This window comes from Canis aureus, chromosome 37, assembly GCF_053574225.1.
Source record: "Canis aureus isolate CA01 chromosome 37, VMU_Caureus_v.1.0, whole genome shotgun sequence".
NCBI classification, from domain to species: Eukaryota; Metazoa; Chordata; class Mammalia; order Carnivora; family Canidae; genus Canis; species Canis aureus.
The window spans coordinates 16,927,501-16,948,540 of NC_135647.1; the positions used below are offsets into that span (position 1 = coordinate 16,927,501).

The 21,040-nt window shown below is 37.2% G+C and overlaps 1 protein-coding gene across 1 annotated transcript in view; it reads left to right on the top strand.

The window, feature by feature from the left end:
* LOC144306479 (uncharacterized) overlaps positions 1-21,040 on the top strand; it is a 329,755-nt gene that overhangs the window by 47,231 nt on the left and 261,484 nt on the right. Inside the window, exons 5-6 of the mRNA XM_077885883.1 lie at positions 12,243-12,287; positions 13,057-13,143. Of these exons, the coding sequence (XP_077742009.1) occupies positions 12,243-12,287; positions 13,057-13,143 (132 nt within the window). The remainder of the gene's footprint in view (positions 1-12,242; positions 12,288-13,056; positions 13,144-21,040) is intronic.

Genomic DNA, 21,040 nt, shown 5'->3' on the forward strand with positions numbered 1-21,040 from the left:
AGGCCATGAGAACAGATGCTTATCCTTGCTCTAGAACTTTCTATTTCATTGCTTTGTAATCCCTGAGCTCATTCCCCTCTGCGTGGTCCAAGATGACTGGATACCACCTCCATGTTCCAAGCGAGAGAGCAGCAAATCTTAATGCGAGCTAGCTTTATTTCTAGTGCTCCATAGGCATACGTGCCTGGTGGCTGGTACTGAGCAATGTGATTATAACTACCTAGACCTGGAGGTTTAGCCATTGAAATCTGTGTGGTAGAATTTGAGGAAATCTTAGAGAACTATAATATCTCAGCCCCCAAAATGCTGCTTAACCAATATTGATCCATAATATAATATTCCCAACAAAGTCTCAAATGTACTTGTCATTTCTTTTTTTTTTAATTTTTTATTTATTTATGATAGTCACAGAGAGAGAGAGAGAGGCAGAGACACAGGCAGAGGGAGAAGCAGGCTCCATGCACCGGGAGCCTGATGTGGGATTCGATCCCGGGTCTCCAGGATTGCGCCCTGGGCCAAAGGCAGGCGCCAAACCGCTGCGCCACCCAGGGATCCCGTACTTGTCATTTCTAACATCATTTCTTTCTTTATCATTCTTTAAGATTTATGTATTTATTTGAGAGAGAGAGAGAGAGTGTGGCTGTAAGCTGGGGGAGGGGCATGGGAGAGGGGGGGTGAGAGAGAAGCAGACTGCCCGCTGCGTGTGGAGCTTCATGCAGGGTTCCATCTCATCACCCTGACATTATGACCTAAGCTAAAATCAAGAGTTGGATGCTTCGCCAATGGAGCCACTTAGGTGCCCCTAACAATATTTCTATGACATAGAAAAGTCTGGATACAAAGGATATTCCTGGAGATAAGCCAAGTGAGTTCTAGGTACCAGGAATTAGTAACTTCGCCATGATTTTAAAGAAGGCCTACTCCAAATGCCAACTACCTTGATGTTAGTTTTGTATGTAGGAGTTTCTATAATGAGAGTATAATTGCTTAGGTAAATGTATGTTGATTTAGCATTCTGATATATCCCTAAAACTAGAATTTATGTTCCTGTGGTAGTGTTTCTCAATGCTGGCTACTGATCAGAGTTATCTGGGGAGCTGGTGATCCTTAGGCAGTTATAATCTCCAGGATGACTCTTGAGCAGGTCTATATTCCAAATCTTCTATAAGGCATTTTGATGGGCAGCTGGGGTCGAGAGCTACTACTATGGGCTTATGCCCATATCTGGAAGATGAGGATGGGCATGAAAAGGTAGTAATTGTCATGAGTGATAGTTGGCCTGATTCTGGAAAATGGAGAGAGAGAAAATTTTATAACCCAAAAGTACAGCAGAGTGGAAGGAACAAAAAAGAAGAAACTTTAGGTGGAAAATCCAGAAATGATTTATTATCATCCTGACAAAACCAGCCAGACATTACATAGGTAGGTATTATACCATCTGTCTTCTGGAACGTAGTCAACATTTAACAAAAATTATTTGCTGCATCTCTACTCAAATCCATCCTGTGTGCTTGCCTTTGGAAGAGTCTCCAGAAAAGATTTCGATTACACATGAAGTGTGCAATGTTATGGTCTTTGAATGAAGAAGAATACGTGAAATATGTGAATTTAGAAACTTCTAAAAATTATAGGACACTGTTTCTTATTAGTATTTTTAGAAAAGGGAATTTATGTCATTTACCAACTTGATTACTTAGGTAAAAGAGTAATTAGATATTTCCCCCCACAGTGTTATTAAAATGAGCACAAATGATCATCCTTTAAGTAAATATGAATACATTTCCACCTTTTAGATAATTTTAAAAAAAGCGTTAGAAGAATATATGTGATTATTTGTGGCCACATGTCCTTTATTCCATCTTGCCCAGAACTTATGCTTTGTAGGTGTTGACTGCTTTTCTGATCCCAGATCATCCTCTCTGCTCATTGCCTGCTATGCTCTGACCTGATGATGATTAGCCTTCTGAGAAAGGGAGATTCAGAATTATAATAGTGGAAGAGGGAAAGTGGCAGAGAACCTAAAACTGCTTAGAATTTCAAAAGAGAGAGGAGTCAGCTTAGGTTCTGACCCTAACAAGGGCTTGAGGGCTGGATGGGTCAAAAGGGAATATTTAATAATCTAAATATATAGTGGCACTAAATAGGTAGAGAATGCCTGAAGTCTAAATGGCAGTAAAATGAAATGTGGGACAGATGTGAGAAAAAGCTACGGAAAGGATTTAGAAGAGAAATAGGAAAAAAATTATGAAAGTGGACAGAACAGTTCCGCTGGTGGTGAGTTATTTCATTGCACTTGGTAAGTTCTTTCCTTTTAATCCCTGCCTTTCATGGAAGCTATTTCTAGTGTTCTTTCCATCCTTGCTTCGCTTGCCCAAAGTTCTAGGGGAGACTATTGGGTTGGCCATGCTCAGATCACTTGCTTGCCTCCTGGTTTTATCATGGCAGGACAAGTAGGTCCTGTTAGCCCTCCCTGGCTTCTGTATATGGAGACAGGAATCTGAAATTACTGGACCATCAAGATGATACACACTGTGAACCAGGAAATTGGGATGCTGTTAGGGAGGGGAAACAGATGCAAGAGAGCAACACAAATCAATCAAACAAAAATCTGATAACTGTCCCTTATAGTTCCTATGTCTTTGATTATTTACTGACCACATCCTATAGTTAATAACATCAGGACAATTTAAAAATAGGAGTGGTCTATGTGTGATTAGTTGGATATAAAATGATTTATACAATATTTTGCTTAGGAGTTATATATATATATATATATATATATATATATATATATATATATATAATGAAAAGTGCTTTATGTATTTCTCCATTTCCTCCTCCTCATTTACTGAAAAGCGTATTAACTGAGCATTTTCCATTTGTTAAGCACTATACTACATACAGGAAATACAAAAACAAACACAGCAGACGTGGAAGTTCTCTACGTTCATGCAACATATTACATCAGCAAAGTCACATTGAGGGCAACTCTTGAGATGATGATTAATTAATCCAGATTAATCTGGTACTTTCAAAAAAGCAATATTTTCTCAGGCAAGAGTTTCACCTCTATTTTATAAATAGCATGATTTATAGGGTGATTCCAGAAGTATGAGTAAAAGAAGGAAAGTGTGTGTGTGTGTGTGTGTGTGTGTGTGTAGGTAAATGGAATCCCAGTTTAGTTAATTCAAGTATGTTCAGCCTAGGACTGAGCATATCTGAGGATCTGTGGTTTCAAGAAGCCTAGAATGAACATAGCTTTTTAGTGAAAAACAAAACAAAACAAAACAAAACAATACTAATACAGATAGATTTTTGATAGGTCAGTGATGTCAATATCTTAGAAGTTCAACAGAAATCACTTTTTAAAATTAAAAAAACATAGTTTCCTTTAAATATTAGGTGCAAATGTAAAACATTACTTTCTGGTCATCAGATTAAAGAGTTATAACTATATCAATGAAATTTCATCTTAAATTCAAACTTTGCTAAGCTCTTTTCAGCTGGGATTTGACTGGCTCACTTGTTGCATTTCCATTAAAAAAAAAGTAAGATGACCTCTAGGAAAGGGTTAATGCCAAGGAAAGAGACAGTTGGTCACACAAGCTTGATGTCAGGCCAATAGCTCAGGGCCAGAGAGGAAGGGTGATTTTGATTATAATATAGTGCTTGCCAATCATATTGTCCCATGATCTAATTTCCAGGCATTTATTCTTGGATTTTGGGAGAGGGGCTTGGAATAAAAGCTGAGATCCCTGTCAGTTGTTGAGGATCACAGTGGCTCTACCCGCTAATTTGTGTAAAGTAGAGGAATACCATGTAGGCAAAGATGATGTATATATCTCTTCACTTGACATTGTCAGTGGTACGTGGGGTGGATATGGGTGTGAGTCCAAAGTTTGTTCAGAATCAGAGAAGGTGTTGGAGACCTACATAGCATGCCATGATCTATAATCAGAGTAACAGAAATTAGGGTTGGAGGCACAGTGTTCACTTGAGGTGGCCCCAGCAGCAGCTCTGGAATTAACAGGAAGACTAGGCAGCAGCAAAGCGGAAGGCTGAACAGTGAAGAAAGAAAATAATGGATATTCCAAAGACACTGAGGGGAATTAGTTTGAGCATGTGATCCTTAGATCCTTAGATCCTTCCAGAAGAAATGAAGGATAGTTTGAAATGAGGGTAGGAAATCCAACACAGTTGTACCTGAGCTTAAAAAAATCCCAGATTAAGGTTATAAATGTGACCATAAACCTAATTTCAGATTGGTGTGGCCATTAAAAAGACACTTATGCAAAAATTTGTACTAAAAATAACATATAAGTATGTGTGTTAAGTGTATAATTCAAACTGAGCAAATATGTGAGGAGAATTGTTTTTCTTCACAGTGCACATAGCCTAGATTATTTTATTTTACTTTTGAGAGAGAGAGAGAACACAGGCATGAGCTGTGTAATTGGGAGGGGAAGGGGTAAGAATAGAGGGAGGAAGAGAATCTTAAGCAGGCTCAGTGGGAGTCCAACTTGAGGCTTGATCTCACAACCCTGAGATTCTGATCTGAGCTGAAATCAAGAGTGGACACTTAACCAACTGAGCCACTCAGGCACCTCCATAATCTAGATTATTTTAGAAGTGATGATGCATAAAACTGTTTTGATCTTATAGCTATTTTTCCCTTAAGATAGGAAACAAGTGTTATATGAAATCTATAGAACATTTACAAAAATATATATTGTTTGCTTTGAGACATTTCAATTGTTATTATGATAAAGGAAATATGCAGGAAAAATTTTGCTTTAGGTTTATTGAACTAACCTGGATTTGTGTCTGTAGACACCATTTGGCTCCTAAGTGATTTGAATCTCTTTCATTGACTTCAAAGGCTAAAAATAAACACCCAGGAAAGCATTCTTCCTTCTGAAATAAATAAAGAAAGCATTTACAGAGATATAAGAAAGATGAACTATCTTATCAGTTCCAAATCAACACAAATCAATTTAGGATTACCTTCCTGTATTTTTTTTAATGAGGTAATAGAATTCTAGAATAATGTCCAGTTGGAGATAGAGCGTTTTAATCAGATGTTTGAGTTTCAAGAATTTCCACAGAATAAGAAAAGTTTAATTTATTGTCTTTTCAGAAGGAACTGATTAAGTCCAGTTAATCAGACAGATTCGCCCAGGAAATCAGCAGAATGTCTATTTGTGTTGCCTTTTCTTACTTCTGATAATGCTAAAATTAAAAGCATGGGTTAACGCTTTCCCAGCTGTCAAACACAATTATTTTCAATGTTCTCTTCAAGGTGATGTAGTGAAACCCCCAATAGATGACTTTGTAAAATAATATTTTAGAAAACCTGTCATGCATAGTTGAGTGGAATAAGAATTTTTCTAAGAATGATTTTAACATTGGGAGATATTGCCTTGTTACTCCAGTTCACTGATGAGACATGGATTCACACATTTAAACCACTGGATTTATGTACATGCCAGTGAAATTTATATAGACTTAAAATAAAAATGTGAGCACAGGAATCTATATGACAGTGAAAAGTATGGTTAAGGATTTTAGAATCATAGAAAAGCTAGACCGGAAATCACATAGCTGATATTACAGAAGTCCAATTATTTTCCTACTATGAACAGCTACATAATAATAAAAAAAAAAACCTGAGAGAACAATGTTTTCTGATTAGAGATGCAGTGTGTTAGCCATTAGACATTGTTTACCCACATTTTCTGAAATATTTGGTAAAATTTTATTTTTAAAATTTTTGAAAGACTTATTTATATATTTTGGGGGGGTAGAGAGAACGCAGGTAGGAGGGGCAGAGGGAGGGAGAGAGAGAGAGAATTTCAAGAAGATACTGTGCTGAGCAGAGCCCAATGAGAGGCTCAATCTCATGACCCTGAGATTAAGACCTGAGCCAAAGTCAAGAGTCGGATGCTTAACCAACTGAGCCATCCAGGTGCCCCCAGTGAAATTTAAAAGATGTATTTTTCTACCAAAATAAAAAATTACACTATATCAATGAAATTTTATATAAATTCCAAGCTTCGTAAGTCATCATGTTGACCAGAGTTCAATAGTTGCATTACCATTTTAGGAACAATTTTGCTAGAAAAGTTTTTCATGACTTTAGTATTTTATGATTTTTGTATAAATTAGTCCTTAATCTCCAAATAATTCCATTTAGAGTTTCCTACAGATCACCTTTGTTTTCTATTAAAGAGAATTTAACAGAAAATATGATTTTCCTGAGTCATTCTCAGATTAATTGACCAAAAATCTTACTAAAAAACCAGGGGAATTCCTGAACCCTACACTTTATGAGACAAAGTTTAGATGTCTATACATTACCAGATTTTTTTTAGAGATAAGAGTATTAATTAAGATTATTTAAACAAAATCTAATAATCCATGATAGGAGGAAGACATATTGTTAAGAGAATGAAGGCATAATAAAAAAGATTAAAAGGTGATTGATGCCTAATTTTAGGTACATGCTAATTTGACAGGCAATATTACGCACGACATACATCGATTTCTTTTTATGTAGAATAAAATTACCAGGCTTCAAACTAGAAAAAAAAGGAAACCTACTTTGATATTTTTGGAAGGACGTTTAGACATGTGTAAAAAAATAATATATTTATACTTAACCTTCAAATTATCATCATTACTTAAGTAATGGAAAGATCTTCCTGTTTAGAAGTTAGCTACTTAGGGACACACTTTAACTCTGAGGATTTGAGGTCCAGAGGAGCACATGATGCCTCAGTGCCTTGGGGTGCTGTGGGATAAAGCCCTGCAGCAGTTACGCACTCAACAACACTCCAGTGGTTTGAAAGTTAAGATGCCTCGTAATTTACCATGAGGAAGGGCCTTAGGGGAAGAAAGAATATGGCTCAATTAATTAGTACTTGTTAGCAAACTTCAACTATTACCCTATTTAGATTTTCAAATCACTGATATCTCAAATACCCACAAGATTTGGGAAGGAAGTGAGAATAAGCAGTTAAGAAAGCTAATTTGTCCAGCAGGGCACCAATTCTGGAATATAGTGTCCGCAGCCAAGCAATTGTCACAAGTTAGCCTTTCCATAAAGAAGAAAAAGGAAATGGTTTCAATTTGCTGTTTTTAACTGTTGTTAAAAAATTCATGTCTTTTAGTATGAGTTTCTGAATAAGAGGAATATTCTTGATGACCACCTATGGATTCCTATAAATTAATTTTTGAGAGCTCTCTGGAGCTTTTTTTATGGGCGTAGGCTTTCTATACTCATTATCTTCTAAGTGGCTATTACTGGTATTTAGAAAGCTTGATGATTCTGTTTTTTTTTTTAATATTTTATTTATTTATTAGAGAGAGAGCACGAGCAGGGGAGGGCGGCAGAGGGAGAAGCAGACTCCCTGCTGAGTGGAAACCCTCTCCGGCCCGCCAAGTTGGGCTCAATCCCAGGACCCCGAGATCATGACCTGAGCTGAAGGGAGATGCCTAACCGACTGAACCACCCAGGTGTCCCGAAAAATTAATGATTCTAATGATTATCTGGTAATTTTCAAGAAATTAGCCAATAATGTCATCTGTGTTCTAAAAGTTTTTTGGTTAAATCTCATGTTTTCATGATAGGAAAGAATATTATCTTAAAATAATAATTATATAAAATATATTATATTCAAGAATTTAGCTCTATTTTTATTCTAACTGCTTTGGCCAAGATTTCCAGCAGAATGTTGAATAATAATATTGATAGTGAACATTTGAGTCATACTTTGAGTTTTTGTCATTAGGTTTCCTTTTTTGATGTTTATTTGGGTTTTGTTTAAATATTTAGCATAATGAAGAATTTGGTTTAAGATAACGATTCTTTATCATAATAAGAAGTCTTCTCATATCCTTAGTTGCCTTTAAAATATGTTTGTAAATCAACTTTATAAAACAGTATTTAGACTGATTTAGTATGGTGGAGCGTGTTTGAATTTGATGTAGTTCCCAGTTCCTATATTCTGTTACAGCCTCTAATTTCCACATTTATATTTCATACATATATGTAAACTGTCCGGCCTTGTGGACACTTAAACCTGAGTTCTTCATATTGGATTTTCAAAGAGGGGAAAATAGGAAGTTTTCTCAAATTTATTCGTAATGTTCATGGGAATCAAATTTAATTATAGAGGCTTCACGCCTTTAAAAGGAATAACTTCAGGAGAATATTCTAGTTTGTAAAATGTAAACATAAAAGTGTTCAGACGCATGGTTATAACCATAGAATGTAAACTGTTTAGTTAGCTATTTAGTTTACACGCAAGCCTTGCGTTTATTTAACTTACTTAACTTGTAGTATATTACAGACAGCATGATGATTGGTGATAAAAGGCTGAGCTGAAGCAGGTGGATTCACAGGAAGAGGACAAGAATGGAGTCAATAAAAACCTCCCAAGGAACAGATAGATGCATTCAGATTTTCTTCCTCTGGAGCGAACATAGCTGATTTGAAAGGAAGTGATTGCCTTGTTGAGCCAAGACACTTCCATGATTCACACTAACCTTCCTCTGGTGGGCAATTTCGTTCTCGCTCTTACAGCCCCCAAGGAACTGCATGGGTGCACACTGGAGGATTTCCTGACCAAAGTTCATGTTCGGTGTAATTTAAGTAAAAGCCCTGATTACATTCTGTGCTGCTCTGAGTTAAATGATAGGAGAACCTGATATGTGTGGAAGGGCAGAGGTAAGTACATGTGTTTTCTTCCCCCAGTTCAGTAAAAAATAGCCCAAGAAATACATGAGCTGATGCTGATTCCAAACATAGAACAGCCAATTCTAGGAAGTTGGAAATAAAAATAAGAGTATCTAGAGTATCTACAAGACCAATATATTGATTTGTTAATTTATGTATCGCATCCAATTGCTTCAATGGAGAGCCATACTTTAATGTATATATATTTGCATATGCAATTGTCAGATTATTCATCTGAATATCACAAACAGTTAAATATCAGCCAAATTAAAATCTGTTGTATGTACATAGCTAAATGCCCTACTTTGAATTTCTCAGTGGGTCTATTAATTTTCCTGTGAGATGATTGTAGATATATCCAAAAGCATATTCTGAATGATTAGGGCACTTGCAGAAATTTATCCTATTAGTAACCTACCTTCTGGTAATAGACGTCTTATTCTGAAACCATCCCACTCTATTAAATCCTGACACTATCCAATGAAACATGAACAAAGGGGCTAGTGTTAAGATGAAATCTTTTGTTACAAAATTTGTAATAGGCTCCATGTGCCTTACTGTCTTAAACTCTGCTTACTGTATTTAAGTTATTGGTTTATCGGGGCAAGATACACCAATAAAATGGAGGAATTGTTTGGATATTTTAGAATAGATTCTTTTTTTTAGAGTACATTCTTATCTGACTCATAGGCTGATTTATGTTAAAGCAAGAAATGGGCAAAATTATAAGTTACAAATAATAGATTTTAAGTATTATAATTACTCATGAATAAATTATGCATAATTATAAAAATACATATATAAATTATAAGTACTTGAAATTATCATAAACATTATGGTTTTACTGTCTCCATAGTCTTGAGAATATAGTGATTTAATCCTGAGTTCTCATTCTTAGTTTGAAACAAAGGCATATGTAAGAGATGTGACCCCTACTCCTCCTTGGGTGGCATAATCATCTTTATCTGGCTCTTATTTTTTTCCCATGTTACAAATCACTATCCAAAAAAAACCCTGTAAAATATACATATTCATTTGATTTTATTCTTCTATTCTCAGAATGTAAGCTCTGTGAAGGGAAGGATTTTTGAGCATATTTTCGCTGACATATTGACATAATAGGCACCTACTAAATACTGGTCAAATGAGTAGATATGGAACATCATACCAGCATGAAGTGACACTGTACAACTTAATAATTTGTACACAAACATGAGTTAGGGGCGCCTGGGTGGCTCAGTTAAGCGTTGAACTCTTGATTTCAGCTCAGGGCCGGGTCTCAGGGTGGTGGGATCTAGCCCTGGGTTGGGCTCTGAGCTCCCCACAGAGTCGGCTTGTCTTTCTCTTTTTCTCCTTTGCTTCTCTGTCTCTGTCTCTCAAATAAATAAATAAAATCTTAAAAACCAAAACACACGAGTTAAACTCAATTATGGGACTAGTGAGGAAGTTTCAAAATTTACTTCAGATAGCAGTTTCTCCAGGGAGTCTTCTCTGAAATCCGCAGCGTGGGCTAGATGCTCCTGCTATGAACAGAACTCCATCCTTTACCACAGTATGAAATCTTACCAGAATGCTTTTGCTTCCTTTCGCTGTTCTCTGGGCTCCCTGTGCTCTGAGGCCTGGGGCCAATGGTGTTTCGTTTGTTCATTTTTGAAATCCAGACACGATGTTTGGCTCCTAGAAAGCACTCAGTTAAAAAAGCAAAGGGAAGGGGGTCTAGAAAGAAAAGAGAAGGAATAGGGAGTAGAAAGGAAGAGATGAATAAAGGGGTGGGAGCAAAAAAAAATTGCTCATTTCATCAAGATAGAACATCTAGACAAGGAAAGAATTTGGTATTGCATTAGGTTTCCAAGAGAGGTTTATTTAACAAATGAATTCCCGTATAATGAGTACCTCTGTGTGCCAGGCACACTTCTAGCCACTGAGGGAGTAAACAAGGAGATAATGTCATTGTCCTCATGGAGAACTTTTACTTGAATTAAAAAAAAAAAAAAAGTTTTAGTTTTTGATTTTTTGTGTGTGGGGGAGACAGACAATAAACAAGTATAATATACATGTAAAACAATGCACAACATAATGTGAAATATAGTGGAAAATACATAAGCTGTAAAAATAAATGAGTCACATAAAATATACAAATTATTGAAAAATATAGAATCATAAAAATGTGAATTATAGAAAAATGTGAATTAAATATATTAATTATATATGATATGATATGATATGATATGATATGATATGATATGATACAGTGTAGCTTTTGGGATGCTTAAAGGGAATCAGTGGATTGCCTCTTTGTAAAGACTCCTCATAAGCCTTACCTGTAGAAATGCTATTTGCCATATCTCAGAAAGTGAAGCACAACATAAATCACCCCAGGAGTGGCATTTATAACTTACATGTGTGCCTCAGCCCGACTGCATGTGGGAGGAAGGATTTGCATAGATGTCGAAACCATACGTAGACCTCTGGGGGCCCATCTCCCAGTTGCTCGTGGAAGCAAGGAGCCCTGGGGGGTGATGTGGGGCCTAGGGGCTCCCTGTGCTCAGGCCTCCTTCTTGCACAGCTGGGCGGGACCCTCATTTCTCAGCTGACAACAGGGATGCAAATGGCCTGAGAACCTACAGACCAAATAAACTTCTCCAGACTTTTGGCTCCTTTCGACTTCACTCTGTTTCTTTCTCCAAGGTCTGGATTAACTCGGTATTACTAACATTTCAGTAGACAAAGAATCTAGGCTTGAAGTGGGGCGGGGGGGTGGGTAGGCTGGATCTGAGTTCCCATCGTTGACTGCTGCTGGTACGTGATAATCATAAGAAATGCACGGCCACTTTTGCTTTAGTATAGGCGAATTATTTTGCTAGCATATGGAAGAGTGCGCTTACCGTGGCACCGTGCTTTGTGGTAGAGAGGAAAAAAAAAAAAAAAACCCAAAACAATTACATGAATGAAGTAGAATGGCTGTGTTATTGCAGTACATAAGACTTTGATTACATACTGCCAAGATTCATACCAGCCTAGTAGTTGTTGACAGATAAAGTAACAAAAATGAAACTCATTTATTTTTTTCTTTATTGAGACCTCAAGGAAAAGCAGATTTTCAGTTCTTGTACTTACTACGTTGATAGAACAGAGCCTGACAGCAAAAATGTGCCAGTCCAGAAATATAAATTAAACCTCGGTTCATATCAAAATTCCATTTAGTCTTGGAAAAGGAGCTGCTGTTTGGATTATTTTTGATCCTACATCAAATATACTAGGGGGTATCACAGTATACCTGGTGTACGTTAACCCTTTCCTGAGAACAGTACTTGCAATGTTATTGTTGTTTCCGGTCTCGGATGCTTTATTTCTTTTGCAGCGTTTGAGGCAACTCGAATTATCGTCAGAGTAGGTTATATTTTCCTGAATGCAAATTGCTGGCAACAGACATATACATTTCAGGCTGCAGGAAGTATGAAACTAGATTTGGAAAATTGATAACAGACCCTTTTCTCTATTACAGGGTCCTATTCGATGCTACATTTTGATTGTGGAGACAAGGACAAAGGTAAGTGAGAGATGCAAAAGTGAGGATTTGGGGATTGTTTGTTGAGATCGTGGATGTGTATTGAAGAAAATTTCTGACGGCATCATTTGTATCTTCCATTCATGTAACTTAAGTTGACAGAGCAGAAAAGATCTGCAAGCAGGACCCCCTCTCGCTTTCTTTTCTTGTTCTTTGTCTCCTGTCCTTCTCTCTCCCTCCCTTCCTTCCTTCCTCTTTCCCTTCTTTCTCTCTTTCTTTGGCACTTTCCCCCTCTTTCTTTGTATCCAACTGTCAACATGGAAATTTTGCTTACAGTTTCTCATAATTAAGACACTACTAAGTCGACGACAGAATTCTGGAAATAACACAATAGACGTGCGGGGAGCGATAATAACACGCGGGTAAAAAAAAAAAAAAAAAAAGATCAGTGAGCCCTAAACATCATTATGATCCAACAATGTCTGTTTCTTGAGTATACCCTCGACATAATTTTACTTAAGCTTTTTTGTTGTTGTTGTTATTATGATTCTTCTAAAGTCTACATTGGATCATTTTCTCATTAATTTTTTAGCAACCGAAAGATAGCGTGAACTTGTTTCTTGAATTACCTTTTCTGACCTTTTGCAAGATGATAATTACAAAAAAGGGAGGGCCTGGAAGTACTTGCACAAAAATTAAGCTTATAAAGTAGCCAAAATGGCCCTTCTGTGCTGGTGTCGATTTCAAAATTAACATTTCGGTTCATGTGCTTCTAATAATCGCTGACCCTTACTTCATGTACTTTCCACAGGAAATGAATACAGCAGAAATTACTTTGACCCACTGATGGATGAGGAAATAAACCCAAGGCAGTGTGGGATGGAGGTCAGCAGAGAGGGTGAGCTAGAATTAAGTATGCAATTTTTGTGTCAGAATATTCTTTTCCATTCATGAAAATGAGGTGACAAAGATCACACATGCAGTTCCGTTTAGATTTTGCGGCTTACAATTTAAATGGTGAGTTTTAACCACTAACAACATGATGGGCAGTGAAGGTAATTTTTGATCAAGGACAACCAGCCGGTCAGAGGGAAGAAGCAGGAATTTGCTTTCCTTTGACGGTGCCGGAAGCAGTCTGGTGTCATTATAAGGCCTGTGTTACGGGTTTGAGGAGCATCATCCCTTTACAAATGCCATCCCTGCTCTTTGAGTTTAAAATGAGCATTCTGGGATGCAGTGCAAAAGTCATCCGGCAGAGGAGATTTCTGTGCAAGGTGTCTGTTGATTCCTTTCATCGAAGGCATGGAACCACCGCCTGGCTCCTGAACCACAAAGATGTGGCGATCTGATTTCCTCTTCTGTAACCTTGGGTCTAGTTGCAGTTGTAAGATAACAGTTCAGAAGACCACGTTCCATGGCTGGGGACCAGCCACTGAATCTGAACCTTTTAGGGAAAGGCTGGGCTAAGTCCTCGCAGATAGAGGGGCTCGAGCACCATGCAAAGATTATTTTAAAAGATGATTTTCAATTACTACACCTCTTTTTAGATGATCAAGGATATCATCAAAAGACATATATACAAGATAAGGCAAGGACTTACTCTCAGGGCAGTTTTTAGCAGTAGCTCAAATCAGGGTGAATTGAAAACTGGAAAGATCTCAACCTTGTATTTACCCAATGCACTTGGGGGATGAAAGATAATCCCAATGATTTCTGGAGAAGAGTATCAGTTGGATTCTTCTGGAAACCTGTTTTAATTCCTCATGGATCACAGTAGGTAGTTGTATTTGTTGGAGTTTTTGTGACGTAAGGACCAAAGTTGGCTTAATAAGATGTTCTGTGATATGTGAATGAAGAATGGCTCTGCCCATGGACAAGCAAGTTTCATGAAATCAAATACTGTTGGTCACTCTTCCCTAGTCAGCGGTGATGGCCCAATGCCTGTGGTTCATTTTGGGTCTCACAGTTTAGAGAAGGCAGCTGTCTTTACTTCCGATTTTAAATCTGCAGTTAATGATAATTTTTTTTTTTTTTGGCTTGGTATTCAAGCCTGTGCATTTATTTCATGCAGGCATGTAACAGGGCCAGGATGGGTTCTGAGGAGGGCCACCCAAGCAAAGGTGCAACGTATGGCATTTTGTGTGTTTGCCCCATCTGTCTTCACTGTGGTTGTTCTTACATTTATTTATGATTTGCTTTAAAAAAATCAGATCAATACAGCTTTTATCGCATCTTTAAAATACCACAAATTCGTCTGAAAAATCATTCGGCATCTTTCTGTTTCTGTAGCTGAACAACTTAGATCTTATTCGTCAACCTGCCAGACTCTTCTCCTTGTTTTTAACTGTTGTGGCTTACTGAATCAAAGCAGCTGAGTTTGATACAAGTTCAGTGTCATTTCCTTCAAGAATTAAATCACCTTTCCTGAGTTACTGAACAAGCGATACCTGGTCTCATCCAAACCCTGTGGATGTGTTTTTCACCCAAGAAATTTCAGATTTCCACGAGAGAACCATTCTCCTGAATAACAATGTAAGCCTCCACAGACCTCATCTTGTAATGGAAGCCCAGTGTAATGCCCGTGACCATGTTCTATATATAACTACAGACAGTGCAGACAGTAGCTAGTTCTTTTCTGTTTCCCATCACTTGTCAACTCAGAGCCTCTTCTATTTCTTTCCAAGGAGACAGAGTTCTACATTGATGTGATTGAAGTCTCTTCTCAGGGTTCCTCTGGGATTTTTCGCAATAGCAGTGTCCCTTCAGAGTGATGTCGACACTTTCTGGAATGTCGACAGTCTGATTGCTGAGAATGGTCTTCATTCTCACAGTGGATGTGGCAAAGCTGTTTATAATTTGCGCTCTACTTGCTTCTGAAAGAGGGATTTGAGAACACCTACACAAAGAAGTAAATGTGCAAGAAATAGACGACAGTATTATAACTGTAATTGACCACTTTTACTTTGTGTTTCCTGGAAGTTAAATATAAAGAGACATAAATAATTAGATAATTTTCAATGTTAAATAGAATTTATAACTCTTTTTCAGTGTATATAACTTACCAACAGCACCGCCATTTTAAAATTCATTTTAGTTTTATTTATTTATTTTTAAGGATTTATTTGTTTATTTTTTTATTTGGAGAAGAGAGAGAGAAGAGGGAGAGGAAGAGAAAGAATCTCAAGCAGTTGCCTCATGGAGCATGGAGTCTGATGTGGGGCTTGATCTCATGACCCTGAGATCATAACCTGAGTCAAAATCAAGAGTTGGACACATAATCAACTGAGCCATCCAAGTTTCCCTACCATTTTATTTTTTTAGCAATAACTCCTGGAAGGATAATATTATGTTAATTTTCATTCAGTAAAGATTGTAAAAATAATGGACAATTGGTCCTTGGTTCTTCATCAGTATATTTTACTTAATATGGAATATAGACCTGAATGACGGTATGTACCATCTACTACGTAGCTGCACAACATTTTATTATTTTATAATTTTGTATATGATTTGATGTAAGTAATATTAGCTTGTGGATCAGTCAGGGTTCTCTAAAGAAACCGAACCCAGAACCAATAAATAAACTCTCTCTCTTTCTGTCTCTACGTATTACACAATACATATATAATATACACATACATAATACATATACAATAAATGTATATGCAGAGAGAGAGACAGAAAGAGGGAGATTTATTTTAAAATAGTGGTTCATGTGATTGTGGGGACTAGCAAATCTATCTGTAGGGCAGGCTGGTAGGGTAGAGAGAGTCAGGTAACAGTTGATGTGAAATTCAGGCAAGCATTGATATGTAGTCTTGAGACTAAATTCGGCAGGGCAACGGACTGGAGGTGGAGGTGTAATTTCTATATTTCAGTGTGGAGGAGAATCACTTCTTTGGGAAACCTGCATATTTTCCTTATGCCTTCAACTGATTGGATGTGGCCCACCCACATTATATAGATTTGCTTTACACAGAGTGTCCTAGTGTAAATGCCAGTCGCATTTAAAAAATACCATCACAGCAGTATCTAGACTGATGTTTGGCCAAACCACTAGGTACCACAGCCTAGCCCAGTTAACACATCAAGTTAACCATCACCTGTTGTATTTAATAATAACGAATTAATTCAAAATAACACCTTATGAAGTGTTGAGGCCCGTGGATTTGACCTACTAAATGTGTTTTTCTTGATAACCAGACTGTAATTCTGCTGCTTTTTCTCTTATCACTCTGTTGTTTCCTTTTGGCACGCATCCTAGTTATTAGTTTCAGATTTATCACCATGCTTATTTCTTTAGCAGCTTTCTTTTCCACTAAACCTTAAATGTCCTCAGACTCTAGCATAATGTTTGACTCCTATAGGATACCTAATATTTATGTGCTGACATGGAAATCACAGGATATATGAGATCTTATTCTCTGTTGCCTCTCAGCATCTCTGTTGTTCCTACTCAGTCTCAAGTGAGCACCAGCTCCTGCCTGGAATTGTGGGACTATTTTTGTCCACATCCATTCTTCTTTTGCGTTAGTCTGTTGTCCACGCAGCATCTTGCTCATCCCTCATTGAAGCTCTCTTACTGTTGCCCGTTGCTTTCAGGATAAAGACCAATCTACTGTCCTTCCTCATCTCAAGTCCCCTGCACTTGCTCACCATGCTCTGGCCACATGGGCTTCCTTTTGTTCTTTATATGCATGGAGCTCCTTCTGTATACTGAACCCTCATAGAGGCTGGGACAACTTCCTTACTGGCCATTGTAATCTCTTCTGGAAGGTTCAGCTTAAATGTCAATTATCCACTCCTTTTACTAACTCACTATTTATTAGTGAGGTTATCTGTGAAGTGTGTTTCTTCCCTACTAGACCATCTCCTGAACATGAAGAGGGCAGAGATTCTGCTTACCTTGTTCACTGATGATTTTTTAAAGTTTAGCACAGTTGTTGGCTAGGGCATGAGTTTGACTTGAGAAGTCTTTGTTGAGTTATGCATTAATGATGAAATGAATGGGAAGTGCGAAGCATAATATCCCAAACATGGTGAGCCTTCTGTACACATGAGTTATTATTACTTCCTCGGTGCTCAAAGGGTGCCTTCAGCTCGACATGGCAGCTCTGGCCAACCAGTGCAAAACTGTCCAAAGTAGCTGCCATTATTTCTATTTTTAAGATAATGAAACAAGCTTAGCAAGATTTAGTATTTTTCTTAAGCTCACAGAGATCTGGCAAGTGTGGAGTGAAAATCAGATCCCTATCTTTGGTGCTGTCTGTTCTCTTTCCCCTCAGAAGTTGCCTTTGTCCTGCTGGCCTTCCTCACTTTTCCCTTTGCGGAAAACTTCTGAAGGGAAAAGTAAGCAGATTGATTCAAATTGTTGGCATTGAATTTGAGGGGGACATTCTCTTGCCTTCTGTTTCTGTCTCATAGAACCCATTTGACCCTCCAGGGTCTTACTGGGGCACCATGGAGGGAGTTTCTCACCAGGTCTGCCTACCAAAGGAGCTAGAACCTCTATAGCAATTATCAGTGTGGTGTTTGTTTTTCAGGTTTCTCTCCTACAACACCCAGAAGCTGTCTACAGTTCATTACTTCATAATGAAAACAAAAACACTAGTTCAAATGACAGAACCTAAACTATTGAAAAGTTATGTACTTCATACAATTACTAAGTAGTTAACAACAAACAAACAAGAAAATGGGGGTGGCTACCTTTTGCTGAGCCCCTACCAAATGACCGGCATGAAGCAAGGTGCTTTGGTGTGTGTTGTCTTCCTAACCCTAACTTCCATTCCAATTTTGGGACCAGGAGATTCAAACTCTATCAAGACTCTAAGAAGCTTCCCCAAGATTACAGAGATAGTAAGTAGTAGAGCTGGGATTTGGATGTAGGTTGCCTCTCTCTGAAGATGGTGTCTCTGTATCAATCCCATTTACCCTTTGTCTATCTGTTTGTTTTGGCATGCAAAATGTATGTTCATTTATTTTTTTCTGTGACCCTCACTGGTCTGTCAGGATTACCTAGTCTTTACAGTAAGGCTTTTGTTACATCTGCAGAGATCTCCCTGTCTATGCATCTGCTATTGCTCATTGTTAACCTCCAAGTAAGATTCTTTTATGAGCCATGTATCAGCTTTATAAGTCTTGTAGCTGTTCTCTCGAAGAGCTATCAAGTTCCAGGCAATGTTGGAATACAATGCACAAACTGCAAAATGTCTTCCAGGAATGGCCCCTCTCCCTTTTCCCCAAATGTTGGGGTCATAGGAGGTTTGTGCGGGCTCTTGGCAGTAAAAGAACATTTGTAGGTCAACTGATACTTGAGAAAGTCACCTTCAGGGTTTAGTGAGCAGAAGCTAACTTCAAAGCCCTTTTTATGTTACACTTTAAGACATTCTATCTGGCTCCAGCAGCCTAGGCTTTCCTGAATAGTCATCCCAAGTCCCTGAGCACAGGCTACATTGAATTTCTTTCCAACGCTGATGTTAAAGAGATCATAGGAATGGATGGTAAGGGGAGACCTAGAATTCTCGGGAGCTTCTCTCTTGGAGAGCGAAGATCCCTCAAGGCTCTTCTAGAACACTTGCTGGTGGAGTTTCAGATATGAGTTGCAGAATTAGCAACCGTCTTCAGAGTTGGCTCACCCACGGTGAGAAATAGTGGAAGTGAGAAGTAGTAGAAACACTTGGGCTATATTAAAAACTACCATTGTAAGAGTACAACCACAGTTTAGCTAGTTCACTTGCCTTCCAGAGGAAGGGGATCATGATTGATATATGTATATTCTAATTCTAATACTAGGGTGGTCATTCAAATTTGCATAATTTATGTTCCTTTCCATCCAGTGGCAGATCTACCTAGATGACTCTTTAAACTCTTCCAGAACCATGTTTTTATGATCACATATTTTTTTATTTGGTTGGTTGGTTGGCTGGTTTTGCTTTTTTAATGACATGACCTTGTTACTTTAAATTCACAAAAGAACTAAATAGCGCATGTATTTGCTGTTATATTGCAGTAGCATATATACAGGAATGTAAGACCACCTAATGCCACCTAAGTTAGCTGTTTCTTACATATATGCAGTAAGAAATAGGATATACAGAGGACAGTTAGTGGAAAACACTCATTCATGTTGCTCGTATCTTCTGTTGTATGATTTGACAAACCATAATGGCTTGTTCTGAAATGATTTTTGTATAGTGCATGTCACAATCTATTGAATATTAGATCATTTTTATTGGAGAAGAAGTATCCTATTATGAATACCTTGCAATATACATCTAAAAGGCATTGTTCCAGTTATCATTGATTTATAAAAGGCTTTTTTTTTTTTACTGTCAGAGCAAGATAGCATATTGAATAGAATTTGTGCCTATGACCTATAAAATAACTAAAGAGCCATGATGATTAAAAATTAGTTTGTAATTCAATTTGCATATTTATAAATTAACTGATGTGAAAGTTATCATAAATATGTTCTTTTAGCACCGTTACAAGTTGATAATAGAATTTTCTCTAATGGATTACTGAGGCTGTTTGACAAGAGTGAACACGGAGAAGCCCATGATAAGAGAATAATTTTTTTCAATCTTTTATATTAATGTTAATTAATTATAAATTTGTTAAGATGTTTTCCTTCAAATGCTGATCTGTGTTTTTTAGATATAACCATTCACTGATGACCTACCTGTTTTTGAAGGTTGCAAATACTTAAATATAACTAAAGTTGGGGGGAAGGTATTTATGGCCGAATTTTCTAGAATTGGATAGAACTTATAACCCTAGATAGCAAAAATTATTTACTTGCTATTGCAGGATTTTACAGTAGGATATGACATATTTGGATTCTCTGATATGGTGCTATATGCCGCTTTTTTTTTTTTATGCCGCATTTTTTAAAGAGTGTGTTTTAGCTTTTAAATAAACGCTTTGGATGATAGAAGACAGGCAGTATACTGTTTTCAATCTTAGCATGGGAATTCATACTTGTGAATGTTAGGCTCTTAAAGTAAGTAAGTCTCATGTGTATTAATCTGGGAATTTAAAGGTAATCCCTTAAAAACTAAAATCTAAATTCTTAGGTTAACACATATAAATTCATGCCAGAACACACTGGGGATTTTATCAAAGCATTAAGCATAAATTGTTGCACCCACATGTATTTAAATTCATGGGAAATCATTCTATTAAGGTTATTTCTCCCCTCAGTGTGTGCTTAGTTCTTCTCAAATGATCATTTTCTATTTCTTATTTAAATAATTCCGTAAAATACTTGTGAGGAGACCGGGATTATGATTCTGTCCTCTATGTTTTAGTTTTTTTTTTTCTATTGAATTTATACTTTTCATCATTTGTAACTGTGTCACATTAGGCCAACTTCTTAACCTTTCTTTGCCATTTTTGCCAAAAGGACGTAAGGCCCCTGCCACAATGGAGTAGTTATAGGAATTAAATTATTCGTTATTACATAGGCAGACACAATAATCACATAAAGAGAATAATGAAGATAATTGATGATGATGAAAAGATTCACACCAGCTAACATTTCCTGAGTGCTGACTAGGTGCCTGGCACTGTGCTAGGCACTGTTCAATTCTAAATAGGGTAAATATGAACTTACGTAAACCTCTTAACAATCCTGAAAGTTAGGCTGCCTTCTTCATTCTTATTTACAGAATAGTATCCCTGAAAAAGTTTAGTCTTGCCTAGATACATCTCCTCTTAGCTTTTTTTATTTATCTATTTATTTTTTATTATGAATTTTTATAACTTTTTATTTATTTTTTGTCTTTATAAACCCA